At 39.0% G+C, this 19,132-nt stretch overlaps 1 protein-coding gene and 1 pseudogene across 5 annotated transcripts in view; both read right to left on the reverse strand.

The window, feature by feature from the left end:
• Nucleotides 1-710: 710 nt before the first annotated feature.
• Nucleotides 711-2,390, reverse strand: LOC138683624 (uncharacterized; annotated as a pseudogene).
• Nucleotides 2,391-7,705: 5,315 nt separating this feature from the next.
• Nucleotides 7,706-19,132, reverse strand: part of LOC138683276 (ceramide transfer protein-like) — a 138,076-nt gene continuing 126,649 nt past the window's right edge. For 3 of the 5 annotated variants that reach the window (XM_069774856.1, XM_069774855.1, XM_069774857.1), the window contains 7 exons: nt 16,350-16,445; nt 15,613-15,745; nt 15,430-15,500; nt 13,944-14,072; nt 12,079-12,208; nt 10,576-10,763; nt 7,706-9,416 (listed from right to left, as the gene is read on the reverse strand). In XM_069774856.1, the coding sequence (XP_069630957.1) occupies nt 10,585-10,763; nt 12,079-12,208; nt 13,944-14,072; nt 15,430-15,500; nt 15,613-15,745; nt 16,350-16,445 (738 nt within the window). In that variant the 3' untranslated portion in view covers nt 7,706-9,416; nt 10,576-10,584. The remainder of the gene's footprint in view (nt 9,417-10,575; nt 10,764-12,078; nt 12,209-13,943; nt 14,073-15,429; nt 15,501-15,612; nt 15,746-16,349; nt 16,446-19,132) is intronic. The other 2 variants (XM_069774858.1, XM_069774859.1) reach the window with 1 other exon arrangement.

Here is a 19,132-nt window from a genome sequence, read left to right on the forward strand (position 1 = left end):
AGCTATAAGCTCAGCAATATTCGGTACCGCAACTGTCAATGGACCGGTATTAGCATTAAGCCTGTGATAATCTACAGTCAATCTCCACTTGCCATTAGGTTTTCGCACTGGCCACACCAGGGAGTTAAAAGGAGAATGGGTTGGAATCACGATACCCTGTCCCTTTAAGTCCTCTAACACAGGCGCTATTCCCTCTCTGGCCCCCAAGGATATCAGGTAAGGCTTAACATTTGTAAGCTTTGAAGGGGGAAGCAGCGGCGCGGCTTGTAACAGCCGAATATCTATTGTGGGAGAGCCAAATGACCACTGCCTCCTTTTGTTATCAATCCAGGTCTTTCCCTTTAAAACATCGAGTCCTAAGAGGTTAAGTGGAAACTGCCCCACAACCATTGTCACTGTAGTGGCACTATCTTCTCCTGGCAAACACAAGCTGACCATTGCTAATGCCTGTGGCTGAACAATGCCGAATGCATCTGCCACAAAAAGCTGCTGTTTGGAGGGTGTAATTCCGCAATTAGCAGCGTCTTTGGTTTTAATAGCTGAAATTTGAGCTCCGGTATCTACCAAAAAGGTGACCAGGACTTGTCTTAGTCCCACAATAGCTGTAACTAGTAAATCACCCCGGCCGTTTTCAGTGAGCTGTCTAATATACATCCAACCTTTGCCCCCCCCCCCCCCCCCCCCCCGCTCACCACCGAAAGGCGAAGGATCTAGTTTCCCGCCGGCTCTTGGTTGGCGTTTGTTTCTGATACATCAATCAGGGAGGGTGCGCTAAGAGTGATATTCTCAAAATCCACTTTTCTATTTGCTGATTTATCAGGCCACTCTGTTACCAATTTTTCCAATTTGTCTGTTGGCATCCCGTCCATTAAGTCACATGGGATCCCCTTCTGGTATCCCCACACCCACAGTCTATTACGTTTGTTCGGGATATCTCTCCCCCCCAGCGTTTTAGCAAGGAATGTTCTCCTATCACTCCCAGGGCACGGAACTATTTTTACTTCAGCCCGCCTCAAGCCCCTGGAGTCTGTTTTGGTGGCTGGAGGGTTAACAGGACCATACTTGAGCCCATAATTAATTAATTCCTGGGCCACTTCTCTCCAGGTCCACATTTTCTTATCTGAGGGGCGGCGGTGCTGATGAGGCGTGAATCCTCCTGAAGCAGCCGCAACACTCTCGCCGTGGGGCATCGCCTGTATCTTTCCTTGTAATTGTATACCAATGGTTTCAGAGAATCAGGGAGTCCCCGTATAAGGGGAGTCATTCGCTCAGGATCCACCGACATCATCATCAGGGACTCCTGTGTAGGCTCCAATTTTCGATCATACATCATCTGCAGACAAGCTGCCTTTTGCACACTCTCCACTAATTGATCAACAGTCCCCGTAATCGCGAGGGTCTCCCCCCTCTCCAAGGTGTTCAAACCTCCCACCCAATAGGCTGCCCGTTGGGTTAAAGACCAGGGGGCACGGTAATCCCCAGTAGTTAAAAACACTCCCGGTCCCCAATACCCTTCCGCCCCCTATTCACTTAACAGAATCTGGTCCCCCTCCGACAACGATACTCTCCACACATACTCCGTTTCTGACTCCTTAGGGGTTCGGCCAAATTCCTTTTTTAGTTTTCCCAACTCAGTGGCAGTATAGGGGACCTCTTTAGTTGTAACTTGGGGGAACTGGTCCTGCTCATCATCATAGGTATATTCAGTTTTGACTAAAGGTCGCAATGAAGGCAGCTCTAACTTCTCCACTCTCTTTTGCTGCCTGCAGGTCCTTAAAGGGGTAGCCAATTTCTGATCTTGGAGGAATTTCCTCACGGACAGTACCCGCAAGGAGCTGCTCCTTAAGAGCAATTTGCAAATGTTTCACTTGGTTCTTTTCTGCTTCAAGTTGTGCTTTTAATCCCGCCACTTGTCCCAGAAGGGACTGAACAAGATTTTGGAGGGATTCAATAATTTGAGATTCTGCAGTGAGGTGGCAATCCCTATCCTCCACTGCTCCGGCCAGACTGGCACCGAGAATGGCACAGACAATTGCTTTTCCTTTCCCTGACCGCACTCTAGCATCTTTCTGTAAAGCGACCATCTGATCAATAACGCTCTGCAGATTATATCAATTTCCCTGAGCCCAGTCTATCCCAAGCACAGAGGGTCGCGCTTTATGTTTTCCCAAAAAATCAAACAAAGCTTCTTTCAAACGGGCAACTTTGCTATCACTCATCTTATACAAAGCGGGGAAGCAGTCGTCTCAGGAAGGTAGCATGTAAAGTTTCAAACACCACAAGCCTGCCCCCCTTACGTTCCTGAGAGGTCTCACGTATTAAAGCAGGGAAACAGTACGGCACTCTCATCTCAAGGGATCCTGTCCGTGACGCCAATTTAAACGTCCCGATCCAATGTCGGGGGAGGTTTCGATATGATCCCAAGAGCGAGATTAAGACACAAATGAGGTCAAATGCTGTATACTCAAAAGAGCTTTTATTCTCAAAAGTATCAAAATGGTAGCGATAGGATAGAATGGAAGAAAAGGTAGAAATTAAGCAAGCAGTCGGGATAGGATTGCTAGGATAGTCACCACCACAGATCCAGCGGCGTCCCGTTGGTCCTCAGGGAAGCAGTCGGTGGTGGGGGTTGCAAGGACAGTCACCACCACGGATCCAGCGGCATCCCGTTGGTACTCAGTCTTCAATTCTTTGGTGGTGAAGAAGGCCCCCACAGCTTGTCTCTATGAGTTTTTTATAGGGCATATTTCAATGATGTCATGTGCTGCAGGTTTCGTCCATCACATGACCTTTGCGTGATCAACACCAGAAACCAGTATCTTATCAGCTCCAGCCCCGTTTCCTCCTCTGGATGTCTCAATGGCCTGGTAATCGTCCTTATCGACAGAGGAGTGTCCTGCTTAAACAGGCCATCTTAGAGACAAAGGGCTCAAGATAAGCAGTTCACAGTTCCTTGAGATGATGGTCCAGTCCCCCACACCTGACAATCTTTGAGGCAAATGGTTCAGGATAAGAATTCAGTCTCTTACACCAGGTAACAATGTGCTCACCTGGGTGGCGGCTAAAATCTTTTCGCATGTCATGCAACTCACTCAGGGATAGAGATCGGGTAATTATTTCAGGTTCTGCCTCTTCCTCCTGTTCTCGCGATGACCCTGGTTCATCTTCATCTCTCACTAAGCGAACTGATTTCTTTGTGTGTTTCTTTTTCTGTACAGGGGTGTCCTGGTTTCAGCTGGGATAGAGTTAACTGTCTTCCTAGTAGCTGGTACAGTGCTATGTTTTGAGTTCAGTATGCGAAGAATGTTGATAACACTGATGTTTTCAGTTGTTGCTCAGTAGTGTTTAGACTACAGTCAAGGATTTTTCAGCTTCTCATGCCCAGCCAGGGCACCTGACCCAAACTGGCCAACAGTGTATTCCATACCATGTGATGTCCCATCTAGTTTAGGAACTGGGAAGTGGGGGGCAGGGATTCGCCACTCGGGGACTGCCTGGGTGTTGGTCGGCAGGTGGTGAGCAATTGCCCTGTGCATCATTTGTACATTCCAATCCTTTTATTACTACTGTTGTCATTTGATTAGTGTTATCATTATCATTATTAGTTTCTTCTTTTCTGTTCTATTAAACCGTTCTTATCTCAACCCACGAGTTTTACTTCTTTTCCCGATTTTCTCCCCCATCCCACTGGATGGGGGGGAGTGAGTGAGCGGCTGCGTGGTGCTTAGTTGCTGGCTGGGGTTAAACCACGACAAGGGGCAACTGATACTGGCACAGGTTGGTTCTCTGGTTTAGCTGCAGTATCTGTCACTGGGGTTGGGGTAGCCATGCTGCCTGTTGCCGGGGTAGGGGTAGCCACGGTGCCTGTTGCCCTGTTTTCCATCTTTTCCCTCTTTTCCCCCTGAGGGTGCTGCCTAATATCAAGCAGTGTTTGGTAGATACTGGCCAGGGCCCAGCACAGTGCAGTGAGTTGTATGTCTTTGAAATAGCCACAGCATTTTTCTTTCAAATATTCTACCACTTCATGAGGGTTCTGTAGTTGTTTGGGAGTGAACTTCCAAGCCACTGGAGGTGAGAAGTTCTCTAGATACCTGCCCATATCCTCCCACATGCCGTGCCACCCATGAATATCCAGCTTTGGGGCAGATCTCTGGGTGGTACTCTTAAAGAGCCTTTTTGTAGCCCTAAACAAGACCTGAAACATAGTCAGGAGGCATAGCACTAACAGCACACTGGCTTGCGCATCCCAAGGATATTCAAAATTCTCAAAAGCTGTTGTAATTAGTCGGAAGGAGAGAAGGGAGGCGAACGGACGGGGGGAAGTATCCCCCCCTAACTTCCCCATGGATTGGGTGTAATTACCAATAAAATCCGACAGAAGGTGCCCAAAGTATGGAAATGATATCACTGCCTCATACAGATACCAGCTTAACCTCATGACCAGTGATGTAATCATTTCACAAGTCGACATTGCCCAGTACAGCAAAATGATAATCCCAATCACTCTCCCAGAGGTGAGATACGCAACTACAGGCAATACATAGAGCATATAAGAACTTACAAAACGCCACCATGTAAACAAATGAATCAACATTGTGACTAACATCTATTTATCTAGTATAAGAAATGCGTATGACAAATTTGTTTCAACGCACTCTGGCCAGATCTGTTGTTATCTCAACCCTTCGGGCCCCACGTTGGGCGCCAAAAAGGACTGTCGTGGTTTCAGCCCAGCCGGTAACAAAGGACCACGCAGCCGCTTGCTCACTCACTCCTCCCGCCCCCCTCCGGTGGGATAGGGGGGAGACGGAGGAGAGAAAAGAAAAAAAAAAAACCCTGGAACCTCGAGGGTTGAGATAAAGGCAGTTTACTGGGACAACACAAAAAAAAAAGGTTACAACAACAACAACGGTACTAATAAAAGAGTATACAAAAGGAGTGATGCACAGTGCAACTGCTCACCACCCGGGACCCGACGCTCTGTCACTTCCCTCACGGAAAGTCAAGAGCACCCCCGGGCCTGCTCCCCATTTATATACTGAGCATGATGGCACATGGTATGGAATAGCTCCTTGGCTAGTTCAGGTCAGCTGCCCTGGCTATGCCCCCCCCCCCACCTCCCAGGTTCCTGTAAAAAGTTAACTCTATCCCAGCTGAACCCAGGACATGTACTTAAAAAAGCCTTTCTTGTTGTCTGACACAGCACTGGCCAGTTTCCACTCTAATTGAGCTTTGGCCTTTCGTGTCTTCTCCCTGCATATATGAACCATGGCTCTGTACTCTTCCTGCAAAGCCTGACTTTGCTTCCAGAGATCATACAATTTCTTTTTCCTCTTGAGCTCCACGAGGAGTTCCCTGTTCAGCCAAGCTGGTCTTCTGCCCTGCTTGCTTGACTTGCGACACAGTGGAATTGCCTGCTCCTGCGCTTTTAAAAGGTGGTTCTTAAACACTGACCGGCACTCATGGACTCCTAAGCCATCAAAAGCAGATTCCCAGGGTAGCTCCCTGAATAGCTTAGTATGCTCCCTTGAAATCCAGGGTAGCAACTCTGCTGACCTTTTTCCTTTTTTTGTAGTTATACAGACAGCTCCAGAAATGCTCAACCTTTCCTTACTGGAAAGTACATATTTTTAAAACACATGCATAACTTATGGGACCAAGAATGTGATTGTATTCTTTTTATTTCATTTTGGGAGGATTTCTTTTTGCCAGCTAAAATAGCTGCATTCTTCAAGGGCAGGGCTTGCCTAAGGACTCTGTATTTGTTGCATTATATTACCTGAGGCCTGATGCAGCTGAGCTTAAGATAAGTTTTCTTTTTGTGCAAGTAATGCCTTCTGTCATTTCAAGCTGTTCCTCCAGTCTTGCATACTTGTAAGGTTTCTACAACTTTATTGATTACTATATAAAAAGTAGAAATCCCTGCATAACAAATAAAGGTAGGATTGTTATTGATCCATTAGGCACCAGCTATTCCTGCTATTAAGAAAGCTTGCTCTACAGAAGCTCATCTCAGTTCTTAGAAATTCTTCATACTTTAGAAAAAACAAGTTTATCCTCTGGCACTCCTCAGTCCTGGATCTCCATTCTTCTCATGGAAATTTCCATAATGTTGTTAATTCTGTACAGAGACAAAAGCTTAAATACAACTTTGGAAGTGCTCTATATTAAGACTATACTGTACAGGAACATCTTTTAACATGCCTCTGATATGCTAGTGCAAAATGAGCTTTTTGATATGTAAACTAATGTGGCATTCAAGTTTTCATCTCCATAACCTCAGTAATACAAGCAAACTGCTTTCCTGTTAAATGTTTTCCATACATTATAGTATTGTATATAACTTTATACACAATCTAAAAGTTGGTGAAAAGGTAAAATGTTTTAAATAAGTTTCTCCAAAGCACTGAAAGTTAAAAATAACTACAAACCAGGATTTTTCTTCAGAATTTTTAATACTTTTCACTTTTAAATACTGGTTTAAAATTTATGATTGTAACATGGAAGAGCCAACTTCTTTTAATTTTTTAAAACTTATCATTAGGATCATAAAGCTATTACAGAACAGTTACACTCTATACACTCAAGGTACTCAAAAATATGATTCATGTTTTGAGTCTGTAGATGAACAGTGGCAATTCGAATACAGCATTATCTGTACAACTTGACAAAAATACAGGTGGACAATCTGATTAGTTTAAAGAGAATCTGCACAACTTCAGACAAGCCAGCTCAGCCCAATTAAGTAAAAGGTAATTTTTTTTTTCCGAAGTGCATCACATTTTTCACAGATAAATTTATCAAAATAAGATGTTCAGGTTCTCAGACAGGATAACAATGACCATCTCTCATCCTCATTCCCAATACAAGTTCTACCAAGTCATTTCCTTCAGATCTAGTTCAGCAACATCCAAATTCTCCAAACGGACACAGATATTCAGAGAATGATATCTGATGGAGAAGATAGCTATGTTCTCAGCCCTTCAAATTGGTTCAGTTTATAAAAACAGCCATTCTAGAGTCATGAGCTGCTTCTGCAAAGACCACAGCTGTATAAATACTACAGATCCATTAACAGGAAGAAGAGAACTCAGAGTGCACAGATATGTGGCAGTGACTGGAAAGAGGGGTGAGCTCAAGAGACAGGGGAAATTTTATAAAACCATAAAAGGAAGATCCCTTCTGGAAGAAAAGACCTAATGGCTACTTGCACATGGGCAATCTGAGAGGCTGATAGAGAGCTGCCTTTTTTCTTTTTTTTTTTAAAGAGTCCAATTAATACCTATTTCTCAATCTTGCAACTCCTTCTGTATTCTTTAAGAAGCCTCTTGCAACTCTGGGCAGGGCTAGCTGTAGTGAAGTACCAGTGCCTTTATCTAAAAGTAAAATATTCTTTACAAATAGTATCTGTAGTTTAATTTTATTTACAGAATAAACTGCAAAAGTACATCACATTTAGTGCAAATGCAACTAATGATATAAGATTTATATACTGCTTTGTAAACTTTCCACACCTTTGTAAAATAAAGCTATCCAATTAAATTAATAAACAGTTGCTTGCCTGTGTTCAACAATTACAAGAAATGGCAAATAAGGAGTTAAACTCTTTATATTTTGGATTTTTTTTTTTTTACATTCCCATCAGTGGCTATGGTGGAATGAACCATTGCTTGGTTGATTGTAAAATGATGAAGTACATTTGAGATAAGATTTTTTTTTTATTTAACATCACTATATAAAGTATTCACCAGTGATATAGTAAACGTACAAATTTTCATCTTATTTGCCTTACTAGCATTAACATATAGGCACTTTTCTACATATTCAAATTAACGGAATAACTGTAATAAGGCATATTCCATGCACACCATCAGAAAAAGGCAAATAAAATGGAAGAGTTATGGAGCATGATTACATGTGTTATGCATGATTTCATCGCTATAGAGAAGATGAACAGATAAAGTAGTTTTTTCAACACTGTGCAGATCACATTTAATCATTCACCAAATCTTCATTAAGTTACTATCTTTTATTTATTTTCAGGTACCTACCATACTATATGAAATAAGACTTTCAGTTTTCTTTAAAAAAAAAAAAATCTGAAACTTTTTTCTTGAGTTACACGGGTCAGTGAAACACCCAGCAGTCTCCGAAGAGTTTCCAACTACAGGACATGGATAAAAGACCTCAAAGTCAGTACCAGTCTGCCAGAGTCCTCTCTTAATGAGCATCTCCAGAATCAAAGGCAGGCAAATAACTGACATTTAAATTCTCACAGCAACTAGAGGGAACTTTCCAATAAGAACTACACATCCTTATAGCTCTGATGGTTTTTTGATCAAGAGGCAAGTATCAGCACAACTCATTTTCTACATGAACCTCATAGCATGGCTTTATTAAGATGAGGAAAACACATGCAGGATCTGAAAATAATGTACTCATCCTCATTCTAGGCTGGGAATGTTGTCCTATATAGTCCAAATTACTTCAATAAATATTATAGTGTACCTTCTCACAGCTTCGGGAAAGTCCCAGATATCATGCAAGAAAGCAGTCCACATATACCATGGACAGATGACTTCTAGCTTTCAGGCACCCTCTTGCCCTCTAATACAGAATCTTCCTAGAAATTTCTGGATCATGTTTAACAACAAAAAATCTGTAGCACATATTACATAACTAAAAAATACAATATAAATATAAAGATATCTGGAAAAAAATAAAGCTTTTCATACTCTTACTCCTTCAGAGCCAAAGATCTTCATAAGAGTAAGACAACAGAAAAGGCAAAGTCATAAGGATACTGACAGCCCTCAATTATTAACTGACATTTTATGTAACAAGATAATTCATTATAGAAACAAACAGCAATGAACTATGATTATACAAAGCAAAACAAAACCTGCCAATAAGTCACCTAGGCTTTACTGAACTCCCCCCCCCCAATACCACATAGATTTTTGTGCATATAAAGCACATACGGTATGCTATATGTGCATTTGTCTTTTGTGCTTTTTAGACATGCACAAAAGCTGTGCATGAGTATCTTATATGTATGTATATCTTATATGTATATGTTGACAGTGAAATTCTGCAAGTTGTTTAAAATTAAAGCAGTAACCCATGTTGGTGATTCAAAGTTGTACACGTTCTGCCTCTTCTAAAACAAGCAAATAAAATAGCCATATACATGTTATCAATACATCTATTTATAATTACACACTGATTCTGCAAGAAACTTTAGGAGAGAGCTAGTGCTAAATATTCAGCCTCATGGTGTTGCAACACTTCTTTACTTCAGTATACAAAGCCTAGAACTTCGGCCATAAAAAGACTGTAGATCCTTCGTTCCAGCATGGAGTGCTCTATGCATGATCACTTCAATGTGGAATGCTCACCCAGTCTTATTCTGATCACTGCAGGTAAGCAAAGACAAAATATAGTACTGAAAATTTTGAACACTAATAGGAAAACAAGAACTTGTTAAATCCCTTAAATAGTATCAGCACTGTTATTATCATGTTTGAACTGTTGGCTCATGACAGCCATGCTTTAAATGGTTCACCTACACTAGTTCTCTAACAATATACAATTAAAAATGTGAATCATTACAGGGCTACCTGTTACAGAAGGATCAAATTACTAAGACTTTTGGAGTCTAACATAATAAATAGAACCTAAAAATAGAGGTAGCCTATGTCATGCATAGAAAAGTGATAAAAACTCATTTTCAGATCATGCTCTAATAGTCAAGCTATCAAATGCTACTTTGTAACAGTTATACATAATGAAGTATACGGCAAGAATCTACACTAACAAAAATTAAGCAAAGCCTTACTTAGCACAAAGGCTTACGTCTGACAGATTCAGACATCCTCAAAAGTGATCGAGAAATTATTTTCTAATGTCACATCATCATTTAAACATTAATATAATTTTAGATTAGCCCAATGACCTATACCATTAAAATACATCCATTAACTTCAGAAAGCATCTGTAAAGCCCTTTTCTTTCTTAGGCTCATCAGAAAGACTAAAAATTTAAGTCACAGTCTTTTAAATACTCTAGTAATTGACACAGGTTTGTCAGAAAAGTTCCATTAATAAAAATCCTAGATCTAAACTATTCTGTCAATATAAAAGAATACTTTGACCTTCATAATATTCTATCAGATATGCAATTATAACTAGAATTTAAGATATCAAAATCTCATGAGGTTCTAGAGAAAATTCAGTATATATTCTTTTCAGAACAAGTGCCTGTGATAGCTGATAGCTGAGAGAAAAAATACTTCATCCTTTTATACTTCTACATAAATTAAACATGCATGCAAAAACTTGCAAGATGAACTAGTAAAAGTCTACAAAAACTAATGCTTGATAACTTGTGCAGCTCTTATTTTTCATGCTAATAATAAACACAAATTACATGAATGTTTTAAAAAGTATATTGCATACATATATTAAAACTAAGCACTGAATTCATGCTAATTATAAGACATTTCTAGATTGCATACTTCTGTTTGGCTTTAAATATTTACAACAGTGAATCAAGAATAAATAAAAAAATGTATACCTGCTAATACTAGAATAAAATAGGCTTTCCTGCTGTTTTCTCTTGCACGTATGATGTAAAACGCTTTAAGAATTTTGGATATTCTCGTTTTGCCACTGCCCGTAACACTGATGCTGGTGCCCATCCTCCTGGGTTCACTAAAAGTAGACAGGGAGCCAGACATTGAAATACAGCAAATCTGCTAAAAGCTAGAAAAGAAAATTTAAGTTTGTATCCCTGCAACTCTTTCTGAAGTAACAGGAAAGAATAATCAGCAGAATATACACCCTTACAGCTTGTATTGCAGCACTTTCTACGCTTAATACTCTAATTCAGTCCAGTTCTATGATGTCACTATTTAGAAAACATTAAACATGATGTGTTGTCTTTGGGGAATGCCCAAATGAAAGATGATATTCTTTAAGTACTTCCAAGAAACAACAGAGACTCAAGTTACTTCTTATTTCAAAGAAAATAGAAGTCAGTCTTAACTTTTCAATAACTGCTGCATTTGCCTGCAGAATTGCTAGATAGCCAATGTCTTACAAATTATTTTTAAAGCACTTTAAACAAAATTTGAACTGATTCTAAAATATGCTTAAATTCACAGGTCAAGTACTTTGCTGAAAAAGCTGCCACTTCCCATATAATCACAGTTCAGAATTTGTCAATGAAAATGTATTTTTTAAATAATTGGGAAACTTCTAAACAAGAAACAAAGCAGCTTACCCCAGAGTTTAACATCATATAGTATTATTTGTACAGGATTTAATACAAGTTGCATCACTCCTATACAGCAAAGATTTACTGAACCCATTTTTCACTTTGATTCTTTAGTAAGCATTGTAATAGGTGGTCAAAAATAATAAGCAGGTGAGATACTCAAAGTGTTTTGTAGCTGCAGGAAAGGAGCTAATAGGTATGTGGTTCCAATACTATAATACACTGCTAAATACTGGGTACAATAACAATACAGTTTGGATTTGCTAACTTTGCAGTCAATACCAAAGATTCTACCAGTTAAAAAAAATTTAAAATATGTAGACTAGATTATACAGCTTGCAAACATCCTCATACAAAATTTATTTGTCCCTCCTTAATACCGAGAGTAAGAACTGTATCTTTACTATCAGCAGCTTTTCAGCCTAACAAGATGAATAGGGGGAAAAAATTGGCAGCAATACATGAATAAAAAAAACAGACTATTACTGAAATTAAAAGCTTATGCCAAGTCATCCCAGTTGCAGACATTTCTTCTGCCCACCCCCCTCCACCCCAAGGTTCTGTACTTAGGACTGAGCTATACATTACTTTAATTTATTCCTCCCAGAATGCCACACAATGAAAGATCCCATTCACTGATTGATGTAGTACATTAATTCGAGTCTTTTTGACCATGAGGACCACAAGTGTGATCCTATATATAAATTTAACAGAAAACTGCATCAACCTTTTTTTGCCAGTATTCAGCTCCCCAGAATTAGCATATATCATGAATGTCATACTGAAAAATTTTAGACTTACCATTAGCTACATATGTAATCTTGCATAGGATATTGTCCCTGCTTATTTCCTTGTTCCCTTCTGGTGGGCTTACTAACGTCTGACAAATCATAGCAATATTTATTTTGGCACGGACACAGCGATTATTCAGCTACCAAAAAAAAAAAAAAAAAAAGAAACAATTGTAAGCTTAAAACTAAGGTTATTTCAACATAATTGACTGCTAACATTTTAATTTAGTATAAAGATTAAGACACTCCAAAAGTTGTGTTTTGGGGAGTTTGCATTCTAGCACTACATGGATGTAACATGAATGTGAATGAAATGAAAGGTACATGGTGAATAGGGAAAGAGTTAAACTGAAATGCCTGAATCTCAAGTTTCTGTTTAATACAGTGAATTATTTCAATTATTGTGATAAGTAAGGAAACATCTAAAGAATAACGCATCAGCATTTACAAATATCAGTTAGTAACTTTTCCCTTGTAAGCAGGCAATGGCATAGCAATCAGCACAGAAACACTCCAAAGGAAACAATCATTGCTATTATCTAACAGAACCAAGGCAGAACTGTGTAAGCTGGAGGTTTAACAGATTCCATATCTACAGTTATACAAGCCTATTCCCATATCTGACAATACTGAAGAGTTATTGATTTGATTCCATATGAAGTAACCTCAATTCCTTAAAATGTTTTCACATCTCCAGAAATTTTGCTTCCATTTTTCTGCAACACCTTAGATCTGCCAACTGTTGAGATAACGTAAGAAAGCTTTTGGCTCAAAATGCCTTCATCAGATCATTGTATCATCGAGTTGAAACAAACTGTATTTTTGCATACTGCCCTGTCACGACCCGTGCTGGACAGACCACGGAGCGGTCCTGGTGAGTTCAGAATTCCCTCGGGCTAAATTAAGGTGAAACGACACCAAACGATCAGTTAAACATTTTATTCATGGCAGAAGCAGCCTGAACTTGGAAGGCGTAACAGTAGGTGGCGAGGTTTCTCACAACAGGAATTGGCATGAAACTACCTCAGTAAACCGTGTAATCCGTGGTAACCACATATACATCAATTCAGGGAATAAGGAGAGCCCTCTTGTTGAGTCACGAGGTTCAGAGTGGACCCCCTTGCTTTCTAGACTCCTTCTCAGAGAAGAGCCTAGGGGCAGCTGGATCCACTCCTAGTCCCAGACCTGGTCAACAGTTTTATGTCTTAAAAGGATGAGATGTAGGGATTGTGGAAAAGGAGAGAGAAAGAGAGAGCAAGACAGAGAGAGAAAGAGGAAAAGAAAAGAGAAAGGAAGAGAGAGAGATTTCACCAGTTCTGGGTCCAGCGTTGGTCCAGCCAGCCTAGAGGTCCAGTTCCAGTGGGCGCGCACGTGTGGGGCTTCAGTTTGTGTCCTTTTATCATCTCCTTGCCCCTCCTTTGGGGGGGCACTCGAACTCATTAGGCTAATTAGGTGTCATGCGCGGTTTGTGCTTTCAGAACCTTCGGGAAATGGGTTGGTGGGCTTGGGGGTCGTTTGGGGAGTAACTTCCCCTTCCCTGCAGACATGACCATTGTTTGATCTTTGGCCATACATGGTGAGCTGCCCTGCTCAGCATATCAGAACATGGAGCTGCGCATCTGCATCCTCCGGCATGCCCTCCCTGTCCTGTTGCTGATGTCCTATGCTGATCTGTGCTTGATCGGCTTCTCACCTGTAGTTCGTTGTTATGCAGGGTTTGCTGTTATGCAGAACTTGCCCCACCACAATGTTTGAGACATTAACTCTTTCAGTCTCTCACACCCCCACCTTACACTAGTATTGCAATACAGTCACCACATAATAGAAAAATGGTATCTTAAAAGCAGAACTTGATAGAATGAAAATAACACTTACAGGAGCACTGTCATGTTCCACAGAGAAATTGCACACAATCCATGTTTCAGGATCGTTTTCACTGAATGCTGGTATCCTTCTGATGGCAGACAAATACAGCACATCCCTTTGAGAAGCTGGCCACACCCTCTGCAGAGAAACACCTGAATATAAGCTTTTCCACTTTTGCAAATTAAATACTTACTATCCTTAGATAAAGGAAAAAAACAAACAAGGCAAAACAGGTCAGTCATTTACGTTAAAAAGTTTCTTCAAGTTAGTAATTTCATGCAATTTTCAAAACTGAGACAGAACATAGGTGTTGTACAGATGTGTATCAGGTTATATGGCTACATTTAATTTAAAAAAAGTTAAAGCAAATTTTAAGGCCTTTGAAAGGTAGGGAGCCAAGCTGCAATGACTTTTTCAGTAGACAACCAGGAAGAGGCACTTCCCCTTCTGTTCTCTCAACCTCAGGTTTACATTTTAGTTAATACTTGTAAGCTATAAACTGAACTAGTGGTTAAGTATAAATAGATGCATCTACAGTTATTTATGTCTCCATAAATATGGAGAGAGAGAGAAAAAAAGAGAGCAAGAAATATTTATAACAAATATTTCAAGAAGCTACTACTTTAGTGAGACAGATACGGTAAACTGATATTATCTAAGAGAAAGTTTCAGAAGCAAAGTGTCTGATAAAGTGAAACTATACAGAAGCCATTTTCCTGACACTCAATAGGGGAAAAAAGTCTAGCTTTTACCACAACACTATACAGTTCACACAACTGCCTTATTCAAAAATCAGAGTCTGCTGTTATGGAAGTTTTAAGGTAACCGCATTACTAGTAAAATTGTAAAAAAAAAAAAAAAAAAAGAAAAAAAATTGTTTTAATATTTGAGTATACTAATACTCAGAATCATGCGAGATTAAAGATGAATTTGTACACTTCATTCCCATTTTTTTGGAACCTGTTAGGTTACAGTTATTGGGTTATAAATCAAATGAACGTTTTAGTAAAGCTACATCAGAACTGGTTGGGGTAAAAAAACCATAATGAAGTTAAAAGAACAAATGTTGTACCAGCAATTATACCACCTCAGAATGCAAATGCATATGTCAACTAATTGTGGTCAACAATAGCTTGAATTATTGCAACAAAACATATGATACAGTGGTATGGGTTTCTTCCTTGTAGTCAGTGTCTATTTATTGCTTCAGTTTGCTTTAGATGACCCTTGCCTTGCTGGCAGTTATATACTTAAGAGATTAAAAACAGTCCTCATTTGTTATTACAAGCTCTATCAGACACATACACAACCAATTATGCTATCAAGCCAAGTTTGAAAAATTGACAAAGTTGCAGTTTAATAGAGAACTTGTTCTGAACTGTTGTTTTGAAAAGTATTTTAAGTTGTTAAGACGTTAAAGTATTTCAGAATAGATCAGAACACATATGCCCCAGACTGTCTCATTAAGGTCTGTATACAGGTGAAGTGTTATTACCTTATGCATCTGGTAAATGATGATTGCATTATCAGCTAAATTTTCTACAACATGGAAATTTTCGATTGTTGCTAAAAGAGGGGAAAAATATAATCCATCAGTAAACAAGCACAGATATTAGGTCAACGTTATAAACAATATGCTTGCTGATAAACATGCAAAACTTAAGAACTGATTCCTTACTTTCCCAGTCATTACGAACATCGACATTCCAGAAGTAGTGGCAAACTTCATGCCCTGTTACCCCTTTAACAGCATGTGTTGCTTTCAAAGGATCTAAAACTATTCCATTCTCTTCCACCTCTCTTCTGTACACCTATGGCCAAATACAAAGAAAGAAATGCAGAACAGAAATTGTCAAAACTGTTCATGTTTTCATTGTTTAAAGTTTTATCAGCTCTGATAAAAACTTACCTGGAAGACTACTAACACATGAATAATTAATTTGCCATGTCAGTGTTCTCTGGTAACTACCAATGCAGATGTTCTTGCATGGCACTTCACATTAAAATACCAGTATTTTGAGAATCTCTACTCCAAAAATGATTAAGCTACCTTATTCATCACTATGCACAAGAATGCATACAAGCACAGTGGAGTAGCCGACAGTAACTTGCTACCATATAACATTTTCATATATTGAATTTACACACCATTTTGATACCAAGTTTTAAGTAGGAGAAAATGAGAAAAGAATCTGCAAAGACAAAGCTATTGCAGGAGTTGCATAAGATTTTGCATGAATAAATATATTAGAAGATGCAGCTCTTGTGGACTCCAGTCTTAACTTAAACAATGCTATTCTCAGGGAGAAGTTTTAACAGCATAACTTGCTGAGTGATAGTATTCAAAGAGAATAAAAATATCTGTCTTCACAGCATATCATCTTATATCAATTAAGCAAAAACCCAAATGCTTACCTTCATTTCTCCTTCTTCTACCACTAGCTGCCAATTGGCATCTCCTCCTACATCTTGCAAGGAATATGTCATATGGTTTTGTACCATCTCTTCCACCTTTAAAGGAAAAAATACACATTTTAAAGTCATTCCTTCCATCTTCTTGGGTAGGAGACTGTACAGTATTGGAAGCCACAAGTCAATACTTCAAATCCTGTGCAGGAGCTGAACTTGGACAATAGAACCTTCTATCACAGGTTAAGAACAAGCAGATACTTCTGGCCTTCAGAAACAAAAGCCAAAATCTTGATTCAAATTCCAAGTTCATTCTTTCTGGGTACTTCCCTATCCTTCCTTTGCACCTCTAAACTGTCAAAACTCACTATTTCTACCTAAGACAGTTTTATTTCAGCATGTAGGAAATTACTTCAGGTATCTCCAAATAGAATTATAATGCATTGTAAGACTTGAAAGCCAATATTCACTGAAAAGCATTTAAAAAGCTGAAAAATGGGATGGAGGGGGAAAGAGACAGACAAGCTCTAAAAAAGTGAATGCATATCAAAAGTCATATTGAAACAGCAGTGAAAGAAACAGTCATGAGCAAAGCATGCCCATTCTGTTTCATTGGCATCTTTGCACAGTTGCCAGCTAGAAAAACAGAACAGAAATGCTTACATTGCAAAAAATTACAATGATGCAGAGACTCCACTATTATAAAATACTCATTTAAAAATTACTTAGCTAGACAGTTGTGTGCTTTTCTTAAAGGCCAAATATTTGATTCATTTTTATCAAGCTATGTGAATATCTTTTTTTTTTTTTTTGGTTCCAAATAATGTGCATGAAAATGGGTGGTGGGACAGGAAATGGATTTTTATTTTAAATCTACAGTCTTATTCTGTTTCTTTTGTGTCCATCCCCCCCATTTCCAAATCCCACTCTCCCCCAAATAAAAATAGAGACAAAAATATAAAGTATCCATTGCTGTGTAATGTTTACAAGTGCTGGAAACAGTTTAATAACTTTTTCTGCCTAAAAGGTAGGCGACTACTAAAACTCATCACAGCAAATAATTCCATGTATTTTCCTGAATTACTAGAAATAATTTTTTTAAAAAGGAAAAGCACTGCAAGCAAAGGTTAGTCAACTGACCAACATACAGATTAGTCTAAGTGTACAATCACAAGATTAATAGCCTGAACCTATAAGTGGTTTTTGCACAACTTACAAAAATATTTTATATGCACACTAGGCTTCATAACCTATAAAACATAACTGAGCAAGTAGTACAAGTATAAAGCAAAATTAAAGAATACTTAATGACCTTTTTCTGATATGATATAGAATTGAAAGATGTTATTTACTTTTAATTTAAAGCAGTAATTTTGTTTGTACAACGTACTCTTTAGGCAATACACTTAAGACCAGGAAGAAAAAAAGTAATTGAATCAAGTCAAAATCCTGAAAGTACAACATAAAAATAAAATCCTTTCAATAGAAATTCTACTTTATCTTATTTTAACTATAGAATTCTCTACAGAAACACAAGTTATCAGTCCAGTTTTGGGGGTTTTCTTTGATTTTTTTTTTTTAGTTATAATGAACTATAAACACCTGCAAGATTTGTGTTTCTGCTTTTAGACAAGGCTATCTTTCCCTGCCACTTACTAATAGGTTTCCTAAAAATATTCTTCTAATTATTTTTTTCCAGTGACACAATGACAGTACAAGCCAAGCCAGGTAAGAATGTGGGCTATTTAAATATTCAATTTACTAGCTCTAGGTCACACTTCTTTCAGAAAGGAATTCTCGCCATGCTCCCAACCTTTATCTGCAACACTTTCAAGGTCCCTATCTCTCTTCTCCCCTAGCTCCTAATCTATTAAGGACAAAGCTGGCTTTTATATGTTTGTTTTGTATTTTGCTGCTTTTTGCTTTATGCTAAATGCAGAGGGAGGAGGGGAATAGCAAAGAAAGAAGAGAATGAGGCATCCACAGGAGTGCAATCTAAACAGTTTAAGGCCTTTGGAATTGTTCAGCATTTAGCCCCCTGACTTACTTTGAAAACTTGAAAGGCATTTTTAGTTTGGTTCTCTCCCTCTCTCTCCCGATAAAGTTTCATTCCTGCTAATACAACATCTTTCAGACAGTTTCCCCTTAGGTTTGGGGAAGGAGAGGTATCATCATTGCAGCTTTCAGAGGAGAGTGAATGCTGTTTTTCTCTAACAAGCAATTACTTGTACTTCACCAAGTAATTGCAGTGCCTACAACTGCCTTGTGCATACTACCTGTCCAAACTGTGATCTACCTGCTGGTTGCTGTCTGTCAGCCTGCACCTATTTCAGGTACCACATTAGGTAGAGTCAAGATTCACAGCTTCCTTCCCACTGGGGAGGCCACACTATTACCTCTGGGTTCCTGGCAGACTATAGGAATGGTCTGAAAAATACTTGCAACCTCTATCACATGCAGCCTTGACCTGAACATTAAGTGGGCAGTTCTTCACTTAAAAGGCCCTCAGAACAGCCCAATCTATTTTAAAATCTGATAGTCCTTTAACAGAGGAGAAAGTGATCTGCAAAGAATCTACAGCGTTTTAAGCCCACAACCTCCCACTCAACTGGCAGAGACAAATCAATGCCTTTCTGAAGGCACACTGAAGAACCAGCTCCCATCACAATACATGTTTATACTTCTCAATCTTAAAAACAAAGCTGCAAGTTTCTACTTGACTTTTTACTAATACCAAAATTCCCTTGGTATGAATGAAGTCTAGAAACAAGTCCCATTTATTGAGAATC

The sequence above is a fragment of the Haliaeetus albicilla genome, chromosome W, assembly GCF_947461875.1.
Source record: "Haliaeetus albicilla chromosome W, bHalAlb1.1, whole genome shotgun sequence".
Classification (NCBI taxonomy): domain Eukaryota; kingdom Metazoa; phylum Chordata; class Aves; order Accipitriformes; family Accipitridae; genus Haliaeetus; species Haliaeetus albicilla.